The following is a 25105-nucleotide window of genomic DNA, read 5'->3' on the forward strand; positions in this document are numbered from 1 at the left end:
GATACCTGAGTGCCTCCTGGGGGCACTGAAGGAGGTGGACCTTATGTTGTCCCTTGGAATCATCCAGCCTTCAAAAAGTGCCCCAACCAGTGCCAGTGGACCCCAGAGGCAGTGGCAGCTTTCCGTGACCTCCAACAATCACTGAGTAAGGACCCAGTTCTTCACAGTCCAGATTTTGATAAAGACTTTATTTTGCAAACTGATGCTTCAGAGAGGGGTATTGGAGCTGTCCTTCTGCAGGGACCACCAGAGGACCAGCACCCTTTTGCCTACATTAGTCGCAAGTTATTCCCTAGGGAGGTGCACTATGCAACAGTGGAGAAGGAAGCCTTGGCCATAAAATGGGCCCTTGACTCCTTCCGGTATTACCTTCTGGGGAGGGAGCTTATCTTGCTGACAGATCATAAGGCATTACAATGGCTGGAAAGGATGAAGGACACAAACGGAAGAATTACCCGGTGGTACCTTGCAATGCAGCCATTCCGATTCACAGTTCAGCATATCCCTGGTAAAGACAAAACTATGGCTGACTATCTCTCTCGCTGTCCCAGCAAGGTTTTCGAAGCAGAGGGGTGTGTGATGGCCACACATTAAAAGTCGGTAACCCCATGCACTGACATCTCTTTAGTTATTTTAGGTTTTCTATACATTTTACACTCATATGGCACATACATGTAAACACAAAGAAGGACACAGGTCTTTATTTCATGACATACTTGGTTTATTTCATATTTTATTTAGTTTAATTGGCAGTACACATGTTGAGTTAGTTTTCCTCTACATTTAACATTTGTGTTTATTTATATAAGTTGCCTTAAGATGTGTTAATTCTTCTGCCTCAGTTAGGTTTGTTAATTTGGAGTAAATAAACCTTTTTTTTGATAAAAATACCTGTGACTCCTCAGCGCCTTGCCACTCGGTCCCTCACAGTCAGTAAAACAGAACTCAAACAAAGCAATCATCCCTTAGGAAATTATTGTCTGAGCCCATTTGACCCTCACATAAACACTACCCACATGCTGTATCAAATTTTTCCCCTTCGTTGCTCCCTTTGGAAGAGTGAGACTGTTCATTTTTCAGTCTCTCGCCTTCTACCATATCTGTACGGACTGGTGCCATGTAATGTATGTTTGTCTCCATTTCAGCATCAATTATTGTTTTCAGCAGCCTCTTTTCAGACAGCCACACAGTCAGGCGTGATACCAGTAAAATAGTCCCGATGGTGATGAGCATGATCGCAGTGCGAAAAGGGAACAAACGATGCCGTAGACCGTCCTCCTGGATCTTGTCCCATGGCAGGGGTAGCAAGTCAGGAAGACCTATCAGGGGTTCCCCAACCAGAGCTCTCAGCAGTATTGCCAACACAAAGCCAGAACATGCCCCGTACTGGTTCACCCACTGGGATAAAAAGAAGGTGCAAGTCACCTGGGGAGTCATCATTGAATATTGGACATCTGCGCTGACGATCCAGAACAGGTGAACGGACCTTGACATCATGGCAAGGCCTGCTCCTATCACTCCACACAGCAGGACTGACACTTTAATCACCACAAGAATCATTTTTTCTGATGCCTGAAATAGAGGAAATTTCAAAAGTTCCTTTTATTACACCAAAATGTGGATCAGTGTTAATATTTGAGGTTCTCAAATAAAAGTAAGCGACTTATCCATAAAAAAAAAAAAACAAACAAAAAAAATTTTAAAAGCCCTCAAAAGACCAACCAATTTACTACTAATTGTATACACTAACATTGTATGTTTCCCAAAACATACCATGTTGTTTTAATTGTTTTGATTGTATTTTCCCTGCCTTCCAGGCTTAACTACAGTAATGTGGAAAACAAATCCTTTTATTATAACAACTTATGTAGTCAGCATTTATTAAGCGCCAACGCAGAAAATTAAAATAATTCCACTGTATCAGTAGTGATAATGTAAAATGTTACTTGCCTGTTTATAGATGATGTTCTTGAAGATATTTCGGCCCAGTTGGGAGGCAGCAGACAGAAGAGCAGAGTCGACTGATGACATCACAGCTGCAGCGAGTGCTCCAATACCAACCAGTGAGATGTAGAAAGGGCAAAGATGCTGAAGGGCAATTGGCAATATCATCCCAGCTTTGCCCTCTTCATACGGGCTGGGTGAACTGTAAGTGGTCTGGTTCCAATCTGACAAACATTAAGCACATGTAAAATTAATGTAATAAATGAAACAAACATGAGTCATAGGATTATGTATCTGTGGGATGTGGTCAGAGATGTTTGGTTTGTGTAGAATAGAACAACTACCAATGAAAGAAAGAATACAGTGAGAAGATGGTTAAGACTATGTACTGGTAGATGCTGCCGCTGCCCCAATGATGAGTGATGGGATGCCAAGAATTGGGCATAGTGCTGCTGCAGCGTAGCACATGATCTTAGCCTGGGCATCAGTGGCTGTGGACAGGACTCTCTGGTAGAAAGCCTGGTAACAGATGCCTCCAATGGCCTTGGAAAGGAATAAAGGACATGATTACTTGGGAGACTGCAAAACAATTAATGTTGGTGAAACAAAGTCGAACCTAATTACAGTAATGATGCCATTTAGTGGTTTACCATGAGCAGTATGTCATCTATCCAGCGACCTGTATCTTCAAGCTCCAGTTTACCAATCCATGGTTCCTGGTGCAGCGTGGTTACTGCAGCAACAGTGAAGTTAGCAGACGAGGGGTTTGTCAGGATAAAAGGCACACAGAGCCACTGAAATTAGGAGTAAAACCAGGTATCAGTCCTGCAGTCCTACTAGTGGCAATATTCATTGTAGAGATCTACTATTGGTCTTACATTAAAGACACCATAAATGGAATTTAAATCTAGATAACTTAAATGCAGATAAGAGATAGCAGTAACAATTATATTTATATTTATTTACAATTCCTTTTATAACAAGTCATAATTGAATTTTAGAAATAAAAAGAGGAATTTTCAATAGTCAAAATGTCATTGTAGATATCAAAAGAAATATGGTAATTCAAGCAACATATGCTAATTAGAGTACAGTCCTTAAATGGTTTGACAAGTCAAATTACCTCATTTTTACATGTTGAAAATAATATGCAAATTAGGGCACATATTTAAAATTGTTTGTAGACAAATTAGGGCAAATGGTCTGTTATGGACATTTTAGGAATTGCAATTGTTGATATCTGAAATAGGAAATTACATTTCCGATCCTTTCTCAACAGGTGGAAATTCATTTGAAGATGTCTGTAATTGTTATTACTACTAGTGTAAAAAAAAATAAAAAATAAAAAAATAATTACTGATATTGATAATTAAATTAAAGATATCTTTGAATCAAATTTTGACAAATTGAAATGTCATTTCCACTGGTGAAAACTAAATTCCTGCTAGTCACCCCTACTTATTAAATGCTGCACTAACCTGCATGAAAAGTGCTATACAAATAAAGTTTGACTGATTGATGTGTTGTTTAGCAGCAATAATGTTTACCATGTTTTCCATCGTAGTTTAGCATATTAGCACCATTTTGATCTGATAATGGCAATAAAAGAAAAGTTAAGGGATTAACAAATACCAAGCCACAGAGCATGAAGCTAAGCTGGATGACATCAGTGTAGGCTACAGAGTACAGTCCTCCCATTAATGTGTAAAGGATTGCAACTCCAGCAGAGATGCCCACAGCCAGCGAAGAGGAGATATCCATGACCACACTTACTGTCCCTCCTGTAACCACAAACATACAGTATATGCAGAGAAAGGGCTTGAACAACTTTAATTAAACTAACTAAAACTCTTCATGTAATATCCACTATTCTAAAATGATGATTTTTACAGGTTTTTCCAGGTCAGTGCTTAGCGCATGGCAGTTGTCCCACCAATAAACAGCGTTTACAAAGTGGCATGCTAAAATACCAGACTGATTCCAGACTTGATTATGTTTTTATTCCTCCGCACCGATGACAGTTGTGGCCAGAGGCATTATCTTTTTGGGTTATCTGTTCATATGTACAGTATGTACACATGTCCATCCACCCCTAGGTACTTAAATCTGTCTCTGTCCCATTCTCGTAAACGCAATATCTCAGAACGCCTTGAGGGAATCCCTACAAACTTGACAAATTTGTAAACGTTCATTTGGACTCAAGGATAGTGATCAGAATTTGATGGTCAAATGTCAAGGTCACTGTGACCTCACAAAATAGTTTTTGGCCTTGTTGAGCGTAATATCTCAAGAAGGCCTTCAGAAATTTTCCTCAAATTTGGCACAAACGTTCACTTGGATACAAAGATGCACTGATTAGATAAGTACCTCACACAACCACACATCAATAACCCAATTATCTCTTTAGCTGCATCATACTCACAGCAAATTCTTTGTTCCCTCTTTATTCTGTAACAAACATTGAGCATTTTTTCATTTGCACATTTTGCAAGAAATTCATTCATGAAGTCCTTGTTTCTGACTTACCCAGTGCACCAAGAATACATGCAATCCACAAGATATCACCTAGAAAAGCAGGAATGAAGAGAATAGCAGCTACAGTGTTGCCATATTTCGCTTGAAATGGGTCCATGAGGGTTACATAGTTCTTTGACCGCAGAGGTTTGACAAAGAAGACTCCACCTGAGGTCACACAGACAGAAACGTAAAGATTTGTTTAATTTTTATGGAGTTATGGGCTGTCCCATGTCCCATACACACCTTTCAAAAGACTTCAAACAGGCCATTTACTGCTGTTTCTTAAAGTAGTAAATGCTCAGAGTATTAAAAACATAATTAAATTATGGCATTTTTGTATTAAGTCTTAAGAGGCATCTAAGTTCTTGTTCCAGGCAGAAATGTTAGCAATTAATATAATCTCCAGAATAGTAGTGTTGGGTTTCGCTATGTATCACTATGTTGCATCTAAGCAGATGCAACATGACCCTACTCACCTATAATCATGTTTATGGCAAAAGCAATGGGCCCAGTGGCCCATACCAACCCCTTTGTTGGATCATAGGCCACTTCAGCATTACCTAAAATATAGCCTCCTCCCACCCAAGTGGCTGCAAAACATCAGGACACACACAGACAGTGAGAAAGAAAAATTGTAGCTCGATAGAATTAAATGTGTTCAGATTCACTGTAAATTTTGAAAACTTAACTCCACTGAAAATAAATATCCCTGAGTGAATTGCACTTTAACACCATTAAACCTACCATTATTAAATGATAATGATGGTATCATGACTGTTATTATTTTACCTGTCATAGTAAAAATGCTGACCCAAATGTTTAAGTTCCTTGCTCCAACCATTGCAACTTCACTGCGGTTGCCTGTGCATTTCCTCTCCTCACGTTTGGATTTCCTGGATGCCCAGATCCCTGTGGCCAGTACAATCATGTAAAACACTCCTATGGACAGCAGCCCTAGCCAGTTTACTGCCATCTTCAATATCTGTCGAGGTGGGACACAAACAAAAAAACATCCACGTTTACCTGTTCAACAAATGATGCGCCACTATTAATATATATAAAAGTAAAAAGCATTTTTCTGTGATCCTGCCCCTATGATTAAGCCATTTACTAATTTACTGCAAATTATTTCTAGATCACAAAATACTGTACATCTGATCTTCTGCTATTGTATTAACCTTCTTGACCTCTGGTTGACCAGCAGTACGCAGTGAACTTTTACAAGAATTAAATCCAAATATGGTGAAGCTATTTTTAGCCATTACACTACAGATATCTTGAACAAACTTACAGATCTGAGACTCACATGTTTTCCATTGCTTTTAATTGTGGACTGCATTTTTATTCTTCAAAACTTCACAACTCACGAATGTTGGGTTTACAATTGAAACTGTGTGTATTGATAATCTAGCAGTTATTTTGTGTCAATTTACATGCACCACTGCGGCAAAATCTCTCTGCCAACACACCACCGCCAACACATGACTAATTTCCCACAAATTGCTCCACACCGATGCCAGCCAAATGCTTCTGTGTTGGATGGTGTTTGTTTGTTTTTTGTTTTTCGTGGAAAATACAGAGAATAAAATTATTTGATAGTCTTAAATTTGTCGGTGATTTAGACTGGGTGATGTGTAACAATAAATACAAGATGAAAACTGAACATTTAGCAGCATTGTGAATTTAGAAAATGTAAATATGTTTTCTGAGCAGTGCAAATATAGGAAATGTATATCTACTTTAACTTTTGTGAATCCACACAGCTTCTGAATCTGCTTTTGCATATCTGTAGTTTGTGTTCATTGTTATACCAGTAGTCTAAACTTCTGCCATTAAACATAAAAAAAAAAAAATCAGCCATGATATACTGAATTCAAATAATGGTCCAAAAGAAACAGTTACTTGGTTTTCTTACTTTTCCTACAAGATAGAAGTAAAATTAAACTAGAGACCATCGTGCATAGGATCACAACAGCCCATCAACATTAATGTTCTGAACTCAGCTTTCGTTTTGATGTCAGCTAAAGTCCAGTCCACAGACATATAAACACCTGACAAATTACTCAAAATCTGTGATGACACACACACACAGAAAATAATACCAGCCCCCCTGTTGCGGCCAGTAATATGTTTTCTCTTTTAATCATTATTAACTTAATTAATTTTTCATTACCTGTGTTACGTCCCCAAGTGGTCCAGGGGAGTAACAATGTTAAATAAACCAGGGAAAAACACCCTCCCAGCCACAGGGAGTAACACGCAGACACTACTTAGTGTATACACTCAGAACTGGCCCACTGGCCAATAATAATAATCTTAGCGCTGTCACCACTCGTTCACTCGCGCGCACACAGCCTCATGCTGCCGTCTGACCCACTGGCCAAGACCAGGCCTCCTCAATCCTCCTTATACTCCAGCTCTGCCAAACCAAGTACAGCTGTGCTGGTTCACCTGCTGGAAAAAGGGAAGGGGCCAAGGACACAACACACACATATACAAACACCACTCCAGCACGTAACACTCCCCCCCCATAAGACCAAACCACGGTTCGGTACACAAACCATAACCGTACCCACAATGTGGTCAACAATAAAGGGAATAAAATTATGTGCTAAATCACCCACGAGTCCCTGTCTCATACTCCAGGGGTGTGGCAAATCCAGTGGGGCACATCCCAGCTCCCCCTGGCAACAACACCACCTCCAGAGACATGTCAACTCCTGGTTGAAAAGGCAGAAAAGTTAGAAGCATCCAACACCAGAGCACTACACAGGAGGGATTGAGCAGCCTCAAAACTACATTGGCACTCTTTAGTCCACACAATTGGGACGGTGGGGCCACACAGACTGGTGAGTGGTGCAACTACCACAGAAAAGGTTCTGCAGAAACACCTTTCACAACCAGTCATATGGCTCCCAGCCATTACAGTACCAATATCAGGAGGCACCTGACAGGGTTGCACAATCCACTCCAATCTCTTATCAACCTACATACAAGCCATACTGGACAACTGTGGAAACAGCCAGTCCAGACAGCACTAGTAAGCACACACTTGTGTGTTTTCCACCACTGTACTAGTGCGCCCACTACCAGGACAACCAGAAAAACCACAGCCTGGCTATGTGTACCACAACACTGGGACAGTATCACATCTGAAGCTCCCTCCGGTGCAGTAACAGTTGTTGCTTTACCTTCGGGTTCCCCTGAGGTGCACTTCTCCAAGTCACCATCAGGCAGCAACCTATCCTCTGACAAAACGGCAGCCAGAAGAGAATCAGACAGAGCAACGTCCTGAGCCTGCTTACGGGCCTGAGCCCTTATCAGAACACTAACTGCAGATACTTCAGGGTGACTCTGGGCCAGATCATCCTGCTCAGACTCAGGGATGGGGGCATCAGCCACTTCAGGGACAGGATAGACTTTACCCCCAGCTATGTCATTTCCCATGATGAAGTCAACACCATCCACTGGGAAACATGAGCGAACGGCCACTGGGAAGAAACCAGAGACCAGAGCAGAATGGATATGGATACGATGTAGGGGTGCAGGCACAAAACCCATCTCAATACCTCTCACCACAGCACTAGCGGCACAGGCAGATTCACCACCAAGAGGCAGGACACTGGAGAGAATAAGAGACTGAGAGCCCCCAGTGTTGACAGCATGCTGATCCTCAGCCTTTCCTGTGAGTGACACAAAACCAGTGAAGATAAAAGGCTTAAAACAGGCATCAGGCTCTTTTAATGTGGCGGTCTGGCCAACAGGGGACACTGTTTTGACCAACCCTACTGCTTTGGAGCCTGCTGTTTACGCTTAAGTGCTTCACAATCTGCAACCAGATGGCTGGGTTTATGGCAAAAGAAACACTGTTTCTCCCCGTTGGGACCTGAGGACACCACACTAACCCGTGGAACAGGCTTATCAACGACCCTCTGCAATGATTCATTGATGAAAGAGGGGTCTCGCCTCACAAAACCACTCTTATGTGTGAGGGCAAATTCATCAGCAAGGGTAGCGGCCTGCTGCAGAGTAGTCACTTTCTGTTCATTCAGGTAGACTACAGTTCGCTCAGGAACACAGTTCTTAAAATCTTCCAACAGCACTAGCTCACGCATAGAGGCCCTGTCTTCCACCTGACATGCCGAGCACCACCAGTCGAAGAGGATCACCTTCTCCCTAGCGAAGTCAGCATAGGTCTGACTAGATGTTTTTTTTAAGACCCCTAAAACGCTGTCTATATGCTTCCAGCACTAACTCATATGCTCGTAAGATCGCGCCTTTAAGCGTCTCATAGACTAAACTATCTTCACCTGACAAAGAAGAACATGCCTCCTGAGCCCTACCAGTCCATCTACACTGAAGGAGAATGGCCCACACATCTTTTGGCCACTGCAAGGCCACGGCAATGCGCTCAAACGCACCACCAGCATTTCTTGTTATATGCAGTTTGTAGTAATGTTTGGTCTTTCTCAGCCTCGCAGATGTTTAACTGGAGAACAGAAACATTATGGGACTATTGGGCCTATCCCTCAGCAGCACATTGTGATAAGAAAGGACAGGCATCGCTGATGAAGACAGCTGGACAGAAGGAAACACAGTGGATACTTTCAGCCTGCAAATGTTGTTCATCACCACATGATTGATGTGTTGTCACTTGAACGGGCAATGGATGATCTCCCTGTCAAGCACCTTTATCCATTTAACCGAAAAGCCCTGGACTTCTACCTCAAACTATTGCTGCTGCTGAAGGATGTGATGCACAATCAAAGTTTGATGCAGCAATGTCCTATGAAGACAGCAGTTGGTGGGTTTCCCAACTTCACGTCCGAGGCTGGATCACCTTTCTTTTTCAAGCTTCCACTAGGACACATGCTGCACTATCAGATGAGTTGAGCATTACTTGACAATCATTAAACAAATTTGGCTGCAGGGATTGCATGTCTAAAAGCTGGAACAATGCCTCAGTAACAAATATTTGGATAATATGGATGTAAAAGAGTTTAAAAGCAACAGCAATTATTTCGTCTGATCTAGCGTTTATGTGATACATTACATGAGCCATATTACTTTGTGATTTTACCTCATTCATAGAGTGTAGTGTAGTTGGGGTAGGCACCTGAAGAAATGTGCCCAGGAAGGCAAAATCCCACGTCAAAATGACTCCTTAAAGCTTTATTGATCCTAATCACTGGGGGTGTATTGATGGAATATTTTTTTTGTGCAGAGATCCCCTCCCTGCTTCAGTAACTCTGCTGTTAGAAAGTAATGTGTCTAATCTAGAAGCAGTCTCAAGCTCTTTTGATTATATACAAGCATGGACACACACACAAAATTAAATTCAAACTACATACTTACTTTTACCTGCACATCCTGAACAAAACAGTGACTAGCAAGGACCAAGCAAGGTAATGAGGCAGGAACAGGTGAAAGGGTGAGGCAATATGCCCTTCTCTGACAGGGTGAAAAATGATATAGAGAAACAGTTAATGGTTAATGGCGAATGGAATATCCAGAGATATCAAGAGAGCTGTTATTGTTGTAGAAAAGATCAAAAACTGCATTCATTTTTAATAAATAATAAAATTAGTCTTAAAGTTGAGCAGTTCTTCTCAGACACATGAAGTTGGATATTTATTGTCTTGTGAAAAAAGCTATTTGGAGACAGAGTAAGGCTACTCATTAAAGACCCAGGGTCTGACAACATGAGCGAAACATACCACCCTACACCAATGATAGAATCTCATGTGTTCACGTGGAAAACTACTAAGGGAGAAATGCTACATGAACACACCTCCTGAATTGTTTGTACAGCACTTCATTTTGATTTGCTTGTCCTACATATCAAGTTTGAGATGTAACTTTGTGCCCAAATGAAGGCTATGAGAGTCATACGGAAAACACACAGCCAATCAGAAGGCTAAAATCCAAGCACCAATTACACCTCTGAGCCCTGTCATTGGCAACACCTGTTGCTTATCAACTAGCTTTTACAGCTTCAGCTTTAAAAGACCAAAGCTGAAATCCCTATTTCCTGACCCAGTTGAATACAATCCCCAAGCAGGGGAGAACTAATGATGTGGTGATATTGCACTTTGTCATGTTCTGTGGCCAGACAGAAATAAAAGGCACCATACAGGTTAACTGCCTTGATTTTTATAGCACACGCAGAAGACAGTTCGTTTGTTTGTTCTGTTGAACACTTCACAAAGCTAAAAGTGTATTATGTCTGAATTATTCTGTTGAATTCATGTATTAAAAACCTGTAACAGTGTGGTTTATCAGCACTGTTTTGGTTTTACAGCCCACAGCTTTCAGTCACTCATTAGATCTTCTTAGCATTGCTTCTAACTGCAGTAACTTCTAGAAGCTAACAAGCTCCCTCGGGAGTTGTGGAGACCAAAAATAGAGCTAAAAGGAGATTGAACGTCACATTTATCAGGTGGGATCAAACCCCACCCCTGAATACCAATGTTGCTTCATTTGTGATGGATGATGTTTTATGTCACATTTAACATCAGTTTTATAAGGTGTCGATGTTTTTTACTTTGCTTTTACAGCTTGTTGTGCCACGATTAAAGCGGTCAAAACATGTCAGTTAGCAGGCTTAAAAACAGGTCACAAATATAACATGTCACCAAGTACAATTATTATTTGTGTTTTAAATAGCGCTTGGACAACAAATTAACTCTATGGCACGAGAAATTAGGAGACTGTCCTCTTATTAAAAAAACCCATAGGTAATAAGTGTAAGCCTATTTAACTTTGGATCTGGACATTGTTGGTTTTGATCTTTTAATGGGAAGAGACACATAGAATACCCAAACACATAGAATAAAAATTTGATTTTGCTTTGTCTCTGTGTCTAATAGAGATACGCCGTCCTGCTTTAAGGGGGAACTGACCATTTGGGCTAACCTTCTCCTTCAGCTGAACCCTGTGACTCTTGATGCCAGCCAGCGTCTCCATCTGGTTGGCACCATGGCTGACTACCTCCACCTGCCAATCAGCTTTGTGTCCCTGTTTTCAGGAAGAAAATCGTTTATTGAACAACAAAAGAAGTTCAGGGTTTGTAGGGAGGGTGGGCTTTCTGAGAAGCCAGATGCTTCGCGAGATGTTGCTGAGCTTTTGTGGCCTCCAGCTGTCAAGGAGAGGAACGGCAGTCTGATTAAGCCAAGGTACTGGAACACGGTGTGAGAGCAGGAGGGTTGGCAAGGTTGCTGGAAGCTCCTGTTTTGGAATGAAGGGTGCTTTGTGCACCTGGAGGAGTCCGAAATAAAGTCAAGAGAGATATACTCTTATTCTCCTCCTTCAAAACTGGAGCCAACACACACAGATAATTAACAGCAAGTGTTCTATAATTTTTATGCAAACAATTTTGAATGCAACCCTCTGGCACTTTTCCATTCTCACCCGAGATGTTTTTTAAGGTTACTTCTGACAGACACACTTTTAAGATGGCAATGTACCAGCAATATTAATACTGTCCTGGAGCGACAAGCATCTACTCACAAAATTAATTTTACGTCTTTGCACACATCAGTGTTTGTAGAATTTACCTGCAGTCACACAAACTTGTTTTCAGTTCACAGTTCTCAGAAACACGTAAAGCAAACTGAGCTTTCTGCCTTAAAAACAAAACCCCTTGTAGAAGTGACTGGCTGCAGTGAGCAAGTCTCAGAAGTCGCATCAGATACATCATTAAGTATTTCTGAGCATTTCACAACAGTCAGACATTTTGTTGGCGAACCTTCATCTGACACCAGTCTCTCAACACTGTTACCATCATCATCACCGCACAGTATTTACCCTTCACTGCCGCTGACCCCAGCCTCTTACAGTGTCGCTCCCATGCTGACACATGAGGCCGTAGACGGGGAATCGCATGCCACTCGTCTGACCCTCCGACCTCATATGAAGGAAGTCCCCCTCTGGACTGAATCTTACAGAGCCAACCACACTGACTCAGAAAGTCAGCCCACAGTGAGCTCACAGGGTAAGTCTGCCGCTGTTGACTATATGGGATTGTTCTGGGTGCTTAGTCATTCGGGTCATATGTTGGAATGACTTGACCTTGTTTGAAAGGGAGCCCACAGCTGAATGGAGCTCAATGGATGCATGAATGGTGGAACATATGGCCTAATGTAATGATGGAAATATGAGATGCATGGATGACAGGGACAACAAATGACTATTGTATGTCCTGTTGAAGGTCACAAGGAAATACAGAACATAGAGTAACGAGTCCAATTAATAGAAACATTAAAAAAAATTTAATCCTAAATTAACTGATTTAGATCGCTACAGCAAAGGTGTTGGCAAGTAGTTGCTTATTTACAGATCCAGCAGAAACAGAGTGACATTAGCATTCATACTCACTCTTATTTTATCTTCGGTTTGCTTTCCGTAACTCCTTAGGGAAATATCTGGCTCTTTGGCTGCTAAATGTTTTACCAATTAGTCTCTAACTTTGTTTTTTGCCGCATTCACATCATATTGTTAAGAATGTAATTACAAGCGACCAAGTCAGAAAAAATCATTCAAATCAGAGTCGATGTTGTCATTCTGTATCTAAGATGAAGGAACGGTACCTCCCACTGGATGAAGAAAAACTACAGGAGTGTCAATAAACTGCTTAATTGACATGTCAGATGGGGTGATTTCATTAAAAACTGGAAAAGGATAGGTGCTTTCAGAAAAAATACTTGGCAGACGATTGGATGAACCATCTGTCAATCACTGTCTATGGCAGGCTAATTTAAACCAATCAGATTCTGCAAGCTCTTGGAGAAGCCAGGTGGGAGAAGAGCTAAAATGTCTTTTCCATCAAGAAAAGCCGTCAGTGCTGCTCTATATAAGTCAATATTAAAACTAATACAACCAATATGCTTCATTTAAAACGACGCTATACAGTTTGTTTTTATCTGGTTTCATTTGTTAATGAACCCCACCAAATGCATCACAAAACAAAAATAGCTAATTTAGGCTATTTAAATCTGTTAGTACAAGGCTAGTGGTGGAGCAACCATCTTGAAAATGTGTGAATACTCCTAAGTCAGAGTAATTGGAGGTTTTTCTGTTCCTCCTGTCTTGCAATAGCATGAATGTAGTGTATCTACCTTATACTGCTGGGTTTTTAGAGCTGTTTTGGTGAAAACATCTGGCTGCTGCACCCCAAAATCGTTCAATAAGAGTGAATCCAAAACAATGAGCTAAAAGACACTGAAATACTGAGGGAAACTGTATAACTGGGTGATTATTCTCTCTTGTTCCACACTATGATCAACAACTTTCAAATTACATGTACTTCCAGTTATTTGATCCATTGATAATTCACCAATTTTGAGTTTAACAGCTTTAAGTCTTGGTTGAATACAGGGACTAATTGTTAGAAGACTTTAGTTGTAAGTGGACCCAACCAGCTGCTTTATAACTGCTTCTCAGTCAAAAGATGGATATATATACAGTATGAATGGACAAATTAAGTATCCCATAATATCCTGGTCAACAATATTGGTAGTTTTATTTAATTTCATTATTTATTTCATTCACGGAACTCGTGGAATATTTTTCCATTGTACTGAACTGTTGCTTTTTTCTCTAACAGGCCACATCATCTTTAGCCAAGAGCCAAAAAAAGACCACAACACTGCCAAAACATCATTATACAGCCTCTCATCTGTTTCTCATCCACCTCTAAAAGAGACTTATAATGATCTCCTACTACTGAACTCCAGATTAAGGCCAATACAGTCACCGCCATTATCAAACAAAATACTGAACATTCAGCTGTTTCCAGATGTGTCACCAACCTCATATTTAATGATTGAGCAATTATCAAGAACTCAGCAAACTGAGACAATTCAACATCTGTCTCCAGCTCCATCTGGGAAGAATCAGGATTTGATGTCTCAGCCAAATGTAACAACTCAGGGCGCGTCATCGACCACATTCACGGGTCAGCTGACACAGTCTGGACAAACTGAATTGGAGTCTTCGTTGTCAACGTCCTTGTTGGAGCCCCCAGGGATGATGTTTACGCCAGCTTTAACCCCTGAGCTTGGACTTTTTACTGGACAACTTGAGACACCTAATATCAAAAAGATTTGGGCAAACACAGACATTAATTTCAGGCATGTTACTGACATCACTATTACCTGTGCAGATGAGCCTTTCTTCAACCAAACCCCCCCCCCCCAAAAAAAAATTCAGTCCCATTAACTATGTTAAAAAACCTGTCCTTTGAGGAACAACTATCTGTCAAATCAGCTCATGAGAGTATGCCATTCATGCCATCAATGAAACAATCTCTCATCCAAACACTGCAGCTTGAGGAGTCAACAAGCATCTATTTAAATACAACATTCCTGACAACAATTGAATTAGGCCCAAGTGTGACTTGACTCCAGTTTTTCTTTCAATATCCAAGGTCACTGGGCCAGTGTCTGAGGGCTATTTTGATCCAACTGCTCCCTCTACTGCTCAGGAGCCATATACTACATCTTCCATTCATCTATTGCAGAGTCTATAGCCTTCATTCTCATTATGTGGCCAGTCCCTGGCAAAGGATCATGTGTATGTCAGTGTGTGTACCCCACCAATTAAGTACCAACCTCGAGAACACAGTGGAGCATGTTCTGGCCTTTTTGACGACTTGCTCACATAATGAGAAGCCCTCGAGGGCTTTTTCATCACAGTTGTTAATGTTTGATTCAAGTGGACAGTTCTCTTCAACCCAGACGTCATTGCAGCCCAGCAGCCTCCCTTCAGGCAGTAGCTTCTCCACAATAACACACACATCATTAAAGGCTGTAGGTTATTCCTCAGATAGAGGACAAAGTTCAGTCCAGTCATCAAGTTCCTCAGCTTCAGTCCCAAGTAAGTACCAGTCATTGTTGCCGTTGAGCAAGGCATTTCAGTCTCAGTGTAAAAATTAAATAAAACTGTAAACATGTTAGCCAAACTGAGAAGAATAGATATGCTAGGGAAATGTTTTATGTTTAGTAATTAAATACAATGTAGGAAAAACTGATTTAAATAAAAGACATATATTGGAATTACGCACCCAAATTCTCCCAATATTCAATTGATTTATTTAATCTCTACATCTACTAATTTATCTACTACAAGTCAAGCTTTATATAACAAAATGTTTTTTATGTTTGTTTTTTTTTTCAGTATTTCTGTTGAATGATTTAAACACGATTTTTATTTCATATTTCAGACTCTTTGAATCTCCCACCCAAAGTGCTTCAGTCTATTCCTGTGTTGATGGCCACCGTTGGCTTCCCCTTCCACTACTCAATCCCACCCAAAACCTTTCAGTGGGATTCTCCTCCTGGTCGCCAGGGGCAGACAAGGCCTGAGCACCTCACTGCCGCTGACTCTGGATCTTCGTCGCAGCCCCGTTGAACCCTGTCACATTTTCACCCTGACTGCTCAACGCGGCCTCCACTCCATCCTCTGTCACCGCCACATAGTGGACTTCCTGCTGACAAAGCTGTCTCGCTTCTTCAACAGCTCCAGCAGCCACCACCTTACTGTTATTTCCATGATGCCTGGGTCCACTGTGGTGTCCTGGTACAACTGTAGCTTGTGCGAGAAGGGCCAAATTAAGGCAACACAATGCCATGTTGATCAAATACAGAGCATGTGGTTGGCAATGAGATCTGCAGATGGCTCAGTCAACCCTGAGTTCAGAGAGGCGATGCTTCCAGAGTTCCCAATCACTAAAGTTGGACCTGTGAGCTACAGACAAGACTGTTTTTCATAAGACCAAGGCAGCCTGCACTGTTCCAACCTGAGTTGCCCCCACCTCCACTGAGACTGTGGATTAACCTCTCACAAGATGATAAGAGACTATGGGCAAGAGCGAAAAACTCTTGACACGGCACTGCAGCCTCAACCTCCACTTTACTCATGTTTATAGTAAAAAATAAAACCAGTTCCAGTCCCTCACAACTTAGGTTAACATGATTCAGAGTCATGACCAATAAATGGTTGATCATTTGAGACTTGAACCAATTTTTAAAAACTTGTTTTAGTTATTTTGACTTTAATCAATCATTTTTAGACAGAAAATCAACAACACCATTTTACCACTTTCATTTATCAAAATTCATAACTTCCACATTCAATATAATTTGTCCAAAAGCCAACAGCAAATTTCTCTATTGACAGTGTTTATTGTGTTACACAATATGTGAACCGCATATCTACAAAATCATGAGTAAAAAACTTAGAAATAGCTTGTTAGAGCTCAATGTCTATTTTATCTTTCTGTCCTTGTTCTTGGGGTATAAGGTGGCACACATTGTGGTCCACAATCTCATCCTTGGAAAGGGGTAAAGCGTGATGTGTCCACCGAGACATCATCTGGAGCCTTTGCCATTTTCATGAACATCCATCCTGTAAACAAGGAAAATGTCAAGTTAGATACAAAAATGGGTTTTGGAAGTTTTAGATGTCATCCTGATTGTTGCGTTCTTGATAAAAGGCACCAAAGCAAACCTTTATCAGTCTGAATGTTTTTGTTATCAGTGGTATCTATGTACATGTACAGGGTTAAGACATAAGAAGCAATGTGGACCCATTCAATCTGAGAGGAAACAGCAATACCCATAAAGTGACAGATAACTGATATTTCACGGTAACACACCCATTCTCTTCTTTCAGGTGCTGGTACAATTCAAACTTGTTGTTGACGGAGCTCGCTCTTCCAACAAACTCTTGATGCTTCCTGGAATTGGCTGCAGTGATGCGACTGGTCCACATGGTGAGGAGCGAGACAGGACCTGCAGCGACAGGGAGACAAAGACACAGATAAAAACATACCAAACATACCTGAAGTGTCTTGTAGGACACACTGATCTAATCTGCACAGAGTATGATGACTGTGGGTACCTTTTGCTCTCTCTGGAGGCTGAACCTCGTCTGTGGACAGGCGCGGCTTCTTGTTGAGTGGCTCTGGAGAGTCTGGGGAATCCTTGATCACTTCCGACTCCTGATCCTCTTTATCCAACAAACCCTTTAGCCTTTAGATTCAAAAAAAGAGGGTGTAATGTAAAAGAATGGTCAGCTGAGTGACCCATCCCACACAAAAGCCCCAGGAAAGATTCTTTTTATCACTAAATTTCACTAACTGCTCTTAGTAATCAACTGATTAATATTTCTGTCTATGAATACACTTTACACTTCCGAGCCCGCCAACCTCTCTGAGTCCTGCCAGCTTTTGTCGTCTGTGTCCTTGCTGCCATTTTTCTCCGTCCTGTCTTCCCTCTCCTCCCTCTTCCTGCCTCTCTTCTTTCTGTCCTCCTCCTCTGGAGGTTTGCTGCGGCAGGCGATGATGCAGTCCAGAACCCGCTGGTGTCTGTCGGTGGCTCCGGCGTGAGTTTTCACTAATGTTTCCAGCTCGTTCCACATTATACGGTACTGTTCATCTCTGGAAATAACAACAACGCAAAAACATTTGTGACCCTGCTGACCTTTATACTCTGTGACGCTGATGGTGGTAACCAAAGGATAAAGGATGTGAAGTTTATTTATTTCAATAAATACCTCTTGGGGCCTTTTCCTCTGGAGCCCACGGTGGAGATAGGAAGCGGGTCATTCTTCCTCTCCATGTCTACCAGGTTATAAACAGTCTTCTGGCAGGTCAGAACATCCTCCTCAGTTAGAGTCTCCTTCACTATCAGGTTAGCTAGAGGAACCACCTAGCGGAGAAGCACAGCAATACACAGGGACAAAAGATTGAGCTGATAGACCAACATGGTAAACAACAAATTCTCACAAAGAACCCCAGTATCTTCCACGTTCAGGTGAGGAAACAAGGCAAATATTTTGGAGCGTGGTGGTGGCTCTTGTAAGGCTGAAATCCAGAAGAACTGTCAGCATGCTGCTTACTGCCTGCATGTTAAAGATGGTGGTCTGGGAGATGATCATAGGCCAGTATCGAGTGTGACGCTCCAGCTGCGCCTTAGCCCTCTCAGCTGGCAGCTTGCCCGAGGGATTGTGGGAAGACTCTGAAACTGGAGTCAGCCGGTTCTCCCTCATGAATTCACCAAAGTCCTGAGGAAGACCAAAAACAAAAAATAAAAATCAGCTGCTATCAGAAAAATGTTGGTGCATATTTCAGCACAGCTGAGGTGAGCTGAACTCACCGTGATTCGATAGTCTGTCACTCGGCCTCCGCAGCCCTCACTGATGGAGGGCGGGTCCTCCAGGGTGGACCGGTTGCTGTTGAGCACATGCAGGAAGATCTCGCCGCCGTGGCTGCTAAGCATGTGGCTGATGACCTTTGACCCTGATTTCCTGGGCTGTTCTAGCAGCACTGATCGACCTGTGGTCAGTCAATAAGAGAAGTAATCACCCAACAAGGCAAACAACTTGTGTGTAGATCAGTTCAGTCCCATAAACAATCAATGAATAGATACAATTACAATAAAGATGAATGGGTTTATCCATCTTACCATTAAGGAGAAAATTTGTCAAACATGACGACGGACGACTGTTTACATCTGTGGGGGAGATGCGATAGGCTCCGGTACAGTAATGCAGCTCTGAAGTGGGAAAAAAACCCAGAACAAGTACATAAAACTAAATCAGGCATTTTTCATCAAAGTTGTGTCAATCATGCAACTTATAACTCCCTTTCCTGTACAATAACACTACTCATGTCTACTTCACAGCTGTGGGAATATTTTTTAAAAAATGAACCATTCACCATCACTATTACACTGTTGACTATATTTGCAGAAATTTTAAATCAACTTAAAATAAAAAAATATGATAATGAATATTTGTCACAATATACATGCATACATAATGAAATTTCAAAATAAAATATTTAACTTTTGAAAAATGTGCCACCTACCCTGGAATTTGGCTACTAAAAACTTTTAAGAGTACAATACATATTAAACATTTTCAAAAGCAGCAGACTGTGCCCACCTACGCTGTTGGTTCGTGGAGTGCACCATTTCAGTGTAACCGTCTCTTTGAGTCCATTTTCTCGAGTGCTGGTGCCGGCCATATGCAAGTCTCCTACACCGTGGGAAGATAACATGAGAAATTATTGACTTTAAAACATAACGAACATAAATAAAATCACCAAGGATATCATAAAGAAACTGAATAATTGTTTCCCAACATGGCTGCTAAATAACGTGAAACAATAATAGTTTATTCATAGAGCAACGATTGAGAATTTGGCCTCAGATAATTTTGAATTTATATGCATTAACCTATAACAGGGACTTTGCCTCTGGATCCCAGTTAAAAATGTCGATAAACTACTCAAATTTTTATGATTTCATTTTACAACATAACTACCCACCACTTTTAAAGAACTCCAGGTGAGCGTCTCTGTGATGCAGGAGCTCAACGTCATAATTGGCTGATGTGTTGGCGTGCTGCTCTTCCTGCCCATCCGCAGAGACAATAACAAATACAAGTCAGCATGAATGTGCACACACGCGCGCACAACACACACACACACACACACACACACACACACACACACACACACACACACACACACACACACACACAGACAGACACATAAACACACGTCAACACTGCTGATTTCATGTTCCAAAAGGGAAAATGACAATGGGCAAAGTAAAAGGAAAATGTTCGCTTGCTGGATGACTGAAGTATGTTTTCTTCTATCAACATCAGAGACACAATACATACATTTTTATATATTTTTGCTGTGGCCCCAAAATGAAGCCTGGCAACCACTAATCTACAGACAAACCTTAATCACAAGCTTTAAATTTGAATTTGCTACACTTAAAAAAATAGCAGTTTTAGGACAGCTAAGGGTGGAATCATGTTTAAACATTCAGAGGATGGTCAGGTTTTTAAAAAAAAAACTAATCATCAAGACAGCACGATGGACCACACAGAGACACTAAAGGGAGAGTGAGTGGGAACTGATGAGGGAAACAAAGACCTGGGGAAAGTTTGGACAACGTTTAAGGTGAAAACAGCTGACAGACACTGACAGTATTTAATAACTCAGAAGAGGCAACGCTGGTCACAGATGTCTCGACTTAAAGGCAGCTGAATGCAACATTCATATTCTGCATTTTGTGTCATAATTTGGGAGAAACACTACCTCAAAACAACCAAAAATGGTTGATTTTCCCAGAACAATTTGAATTCTTTTTTTTTTATTTTTTTTTTTTTTTTTTTTTAAAAGCCAATAATTTTATTACATCATTTAATTAAACAAAAGGTTTTCCAGCGAACCCCAGTAACCCTGATTGTCCACATGAGACCAGAGTTGCCCGTGCTTCACTGGAACCTCACCAGCAAATCTGTAGATCAACTGTCACATCAAAATAAACTAATGACACTGTAAGCCTGTTTGCAACAGTAGAGCTCAAAATGTATTCTACATACTACATAGTGTCAACTCTGCCCCTTCCTCACTTGCATGTGTGTGTGATAAGAGTACTAACCTGTTCGCAAACATTTAATGTGGGCTAGCAAAACAGAAAATACAGCATGAAACCAGCAGCAGGTTCACAGTCATATCAACATGCAGATGAGATAAACAAAAAGATAAGACTGTAAAGTTTCATGGGTCATTAGAGGTGAGGAAGGGCTTACACATAAAGATTAAGCAAGCACAAAGAAAAATGTGAAGGCTGTGAGAGAAAAGGGAAAATAACAAAAACAAAGCCATCATCAAGTAAAAAGTGGGAGTGGTGCACTACATTCTGGACATTGGCAAGATTTTTACACTAGCAAAAGGAAGAAAAAAAAAAAAAGAAAAAAAAAATTTGAAAGTTAATGTGAGTTTTAATTTTGACGAGGCATGTGCAAGGCCGGACTAAAGGGCAGGAAGCTCCTTACCTTCATGGGGATGTTTGTAATGGTGGTGGAGGCCAAGTCAAAGTGCTGCTGGACTAGAATGTTGAGTTTGGTGGCGAGGTGCCTCCCAGCGCGCACACTGTGAACCTCGCTGGTGAGCAGAGGAGAGATCTGAGACAGCAAGAGTGAGAAATAACAGCTGTGACATGGTGCGATTCAATAGTGTCATGTTTTCACATTTTATTCTCTGGCTGACTTTGGTTCCTAGAAAACTGAGCCCTGAGCATCTTGTTAGCACCCACCTCTTTCTTAGGTCGGTCAGACACTAGCGTGTCTTCACCCTGTGGGTAGATGTGAATCAAAACCAGGTCACACTGCTGAATGGCCATCAGCCTGAAACACACAACAATGGGTTAGAAATAGGAAAACAAATGTATGTGTCATTTATGTCACATATGTGTCTTATTTTAGTATGAGAGTATTATCTGTACCATATTTCAGCCCATTTCTCGCTATTACAACTCAAACATACTACACTCAAAGCGAAATCATGTGAACGAGCCAGTGAGCCATTTTCTGATACTGACCTGTCTGAGCCTGCTGCCAGCTTGTTTTGTTCTAAAATGGTCTCCTGGATGCAGTCTTCCAACATGCGCACATGGGTATCGCTGTATGATAAAACACAAAAAGATTAATGATATAATATAAGGGCTTCTTTCATAAATATCAAGTAAACAATGTCCTTTAGAAAAGGCAATATACGCACACAAGTACAAATCAGTGACAATAACAGTCAACAGTCCTGTGTTTGTGAACATTTTAGTTGTTGTTAACTCTATTAGAGATGTGCTGATTCAACCTCACAGTCATTTTTAAGGCTAGTTTCGTCTTGCACTGCATCTTATTGCAAAGTGTTTCATCCTCTTTACATAAAAACGAGGTGACGGAAATGTTAGATGTTTAACCTTTTAGCGTTGGTGAGGCAGATAATACGACCTCTGTTGGCAACCCTCTCAGCCGTGTCCATCAGAATGGTGCGCCTCTCGTGCTGCAGCTCTGTGATCTTACACAATGACTCCACCGCAGCAACTAGCCCATGCAGGATGCTGCAACACTCTGGGTCCTCCCTCGGGTTAGGCGGACCCACAGCTGCCAAAGCTGACATGAGCTGCCAGACAGGAAGAGAAACCACATGAACATATTGCATGTTTAATTCTGAGGGAGACTTCTGCAAATATGTGGTCACTCATGTTTGTTGGAAATGTTGCACTTCTCCAAAACGTAACAACCTGAACCTGCCAAAGACACTGCAGATACAATTATAATGCACTGGCTTATTGAGTTTTAACAGGCAGAGGATTACCTCATGAGTGCTCTGCTCATCCTGCTTCCAGGTATTCAACGTGTGAAACTCTGAATCACTCACAATGTAATTAACCTGTAAAATAAAGAGGTGGGAGAAAATGTTAATGAAAATGTTGTTAATGACATTTAAGCCCAAGTTTTAATAAAAAGTTATAAAAATAATAATAATCCCACCAGTTTGTCCTTTGGATAAATATCATAGAGAATCCGGCAGTACTCCATGGAGCACTCCACAGCACAGGTCCACAGGGACTTGGACACGGGGGCCAAAGGAATAACCCCTTGAGCTCGACTCTTTGTCAGCACATCACACTCAACCTGCTGACGACTTGACTCAGCCATGTAGGGACAGTGGTCGACCACAAAGACCGTCTTGTGGGACACTGAGAACATCTTCATTTTGCAAATCTGCAAAATATGCTGATCTGTGAAGATAACGAAAAAAATACATTAATGTTAAGCGTTGGGTAACTTTATCTTGTGGTAATTATAAAGTTGTTATTTTTTTACTTATGGTAAGGGAACAACTGCTATGCCCACTGTAAACTGAGAATCTAATGCTCCCCTTCATCATATTCAGGGATGTTACAGTGTAAAGTTATCGAATCCAAATTTCCATGTGTTCTCCATATGAATTATTATTTGTCAGGATGTAGGCTGGGATGAATCTTTATGGGCCTGTAGACTAACGTGTGTGAGATCAACTGCTTAAAACAATCTAGGAGTAAATAAATGAGCGATTACTTTGATTTGTTAGTCTGATTATTATTATGATGATGATGATGATGATGATGATGATGATGATTATTATTATACAATTCATACTTAATTTAGACACAAAACCAGTAACATGATGTACACAATAGCAATATACTGTTTAAAGATATGAAGAGAGCCTACTATATAATAACCCAGAAGAAATTAAATAAATAATTTAAATTTATACATATTTATATATAATTTAAAAATATACATTTACATAACATAACCACGCGGTACAACGTGGTCATTGTGAATTAAACAATAAGCATATTATAAACTGGTTGCTTTAGTCAGTCTGGACTAATAAATATAAACATTTCTACACACTCCCTGTTGGTCAGTGAATGTTAACTCACCTGGGAAAAACCTTGAACGCTTCGCGATCAGGAAATGACCTGAAACGGTTGCAAGCTGTGTCTGCTCTCTTTAGATCAAGTTTTACCTGAGAAACTTAAAAACCTGTTTCCCAAACGACGAGGGACCTGATCAGTCTCAGGACATGTTATTCACCGGGAACTGCAAATGCTAGAGTAGCATGTCAGTGCGGCGCTTTAGCATGTTAGCTAACGCTAGGCGGAATCATTTGTTTGCTGATTCGCATTTATTACCAACCACACCAACATTTACCCATCATGGCACCGCTGTGAAACTAAGATTGGTCTTTTCTATGAAACCCACTGTCAAATAGTAACTACCTAACTATGTTTACACACTTGTATTAACCAGCACAAACAATACACTTGTAAGTCTTTGTAGGTTTGTTATTGGCGGAAATATGTCCAGTGGTGTTCCGTCACCGTTTTCCTTCCCCTAATTGCTGGGCCGTACTGTTAAACGGTTCCTAGCCCGCATCAATTGGTACTTAATAAAGATCTTATTATGAAGTTGGAGGTTCAACAGACACTTCATCCGGATCCAGCGGGGTCTCCGTGTTAAGTTTCACCATAGACTGTTTATAAAACGAGTTTCACCTTTTGTTTGCAATGGGAGGAAGGTTAACCCCCAGCCCTCCTGCTTAACTGCTGTGGGTTGATTTCAGGGACTACTAACCATTAATGCCCTCCGTGGGCCATGTGGTCGCACCCTTTAGAATAGATTGTAAACCACTGGATCACATGACACTAAAAGCTATTAAAAAGCTAATATTTATGAATAAACAATGTGTCTAAATAGATAAGTACAACTGTTCAAAAGGGCGGTTCCCTCTTGGGTCCATGTGATAACGCATTTTATAATGATTGGGAACCACTTAGTCACATGATGTGGAAGCTATTAGAAAAGGGAACATTATTTATACTGTGTAGCTATTTAATTATTTCATTATATATATTTTTTTCTTAAATTGTTTTCAATTGCTTTCATGTCTTCTGACAAAGTCACAAGTGGTTCACAGTCTACATTACCACCTAGTGTATTTATTCATAAAAAATAAAAAAAATCCTAAGTACAGTTTTTCCCCCACAGATTTCATGTCATATGACCCAGTGGTTCTCAGTGTTTTATAATATGTGGGGCTAGATCGCGCTGTCCACAGTGACATATACTCTCTGATTCTACATGCTTGTACAATCTTACTACTGTAGGCTCGGGTCCCTGAAGGGATCCTGAAGGGAGCCCCTCTGCAGAAGCTCCTCAGACCTAACCTTTCAAGAATGCAAAGTGGGCGTGTAACGTGATGTGTCAAATGCGGCTGAACAAC

At 41.0% G+C, this 25105-nt stretch overlaps 2 protein-coding genes across 2 annotated transcripts; both read right to left on the reverse strand.

Annotated features, from left to right (window-relative positions):
* Window positions 1-699: 699 nt before the first annotated feature.
* Window positions 700-6902, reverse strand: LOC139635484 (high affinity choline transporter 1-like). Its single transcript, XM_071502868.1, has 9 exons — window positions 6635-6902; window positions 5251-5443; window positions 4938-5051; window positions 4471-4626; window positions 3577-3725; window positions 2595-2738; window positions 2334-2487; window positions 1951-2168; window positions 700-1572 (listed from the first exon to the last, which is right to left on the reverse strand). The coding sequence occupies exons 2-9, from the start codon at window positions 5432-5434 to the stop codon at window positions 1009-1011; spliced, it is 1683 nt and encodes a 560-aa protein (XP_071358969.1). The 5' UTR covers window positions 5435-5443; window positions 6635-6902; the 3' UTR covers window positions 700-1008.
* A 9825-nt stretch (window positions 6903-16727) lies between these two features.
* On the reverse strand, window positions 16728-24190 carry ints13 (integrator complex subunit 13). The gene is made up of 17 exons (XM_071502543.1): window positions 23763-24190; window positions 22819-23069; window positions 22643-22717; window positions 22245-22447; window positions 21867-21947; window positions 21582-21672; window positions 21322-21450; window positions 19793-19877; window positions 19408-19500; window positions 18927-19016; window positions 18618-18796; window positions 18361-18525; window positions 18016-18170; window positions 17669-17899; window positions 17362-17492; window positions 17117-17252; window positions 16728-16866 (listed from the first exon to the last, which is right to left on the reverse strand). The coding sequence occupies exons 2-17, from the start codon at window positions 23041-23043 to the stop codon at window positions 16830-16832; spliced, it is 2106 nt and encodes a 701-aa protein (XP_071358644.1). The 5' UTR covers window positions 23044-23069; window positions 23763-24190; the 3' UTR covers window positions 16728-16829.
* Between the last annotated feature and the right edge of the window lie 915 nt (window positions 24191-25105).

The sequence above is a fragment of the Trachinotus anak genome, unplaced genomic scaffold (genome assembly GCF_046630095.1).
Source record: "Trachinotus anak isolate AG129_WGS33_773 ecotype Australia unplaced genomic scaffold, CSIRO_AGI_Tana_v1 ptg000018l, whole genome shotgun sequence".
NCBI lineage: Eukaryota > Metazoa > Chordata > Actinopteri > Carangiformes > Carangidae > Trachinotus > Trachinotus anak.

Coding starts and splice junctions, on each gene's coding strand:
- LOC139635484 (XM_071502868.1), bottom strand. CDS start 5,434: ATGGCAGTAAACTGGCTAGGGCTGCTGTCCATAGGAGTGTTTTACATG. Junction 2,169..2,333: donor GGCAGCGGCAGCATCTACCA/GTACATAGTCTT, acceptor AATGTTTGTCAG/ATTGGAACCAGACCACTTAC. Junction 1,573..1,950: donor AGAACATCATCTATAAACAG/GCAAGTAACATT, acceptor CCTCTATTTCAG/GCATCAGAAAAAATGATTCT.
- ints13 (XM_071502543.1), bottom strand. CDS start 23,043: ATGAAGATGTTCTCAGTGTCCCACAAGACGGTCTTTGTGGTCGACCAC. Junction 21,451..21,581: donor CTGACCGACCTAAGAAAGAG/GTGGGTGCTAAC, acceptor TTGCTGTCTCAG/ATCTCTCCTCTGCTCACCAG. Junction 16,867..17,116: donor CACCTGAAAGAAGAGAATGG/GTGTGTTACCGT, acceptor CCTTGTTTACAG/GATGGATGTTCATGAAAATG.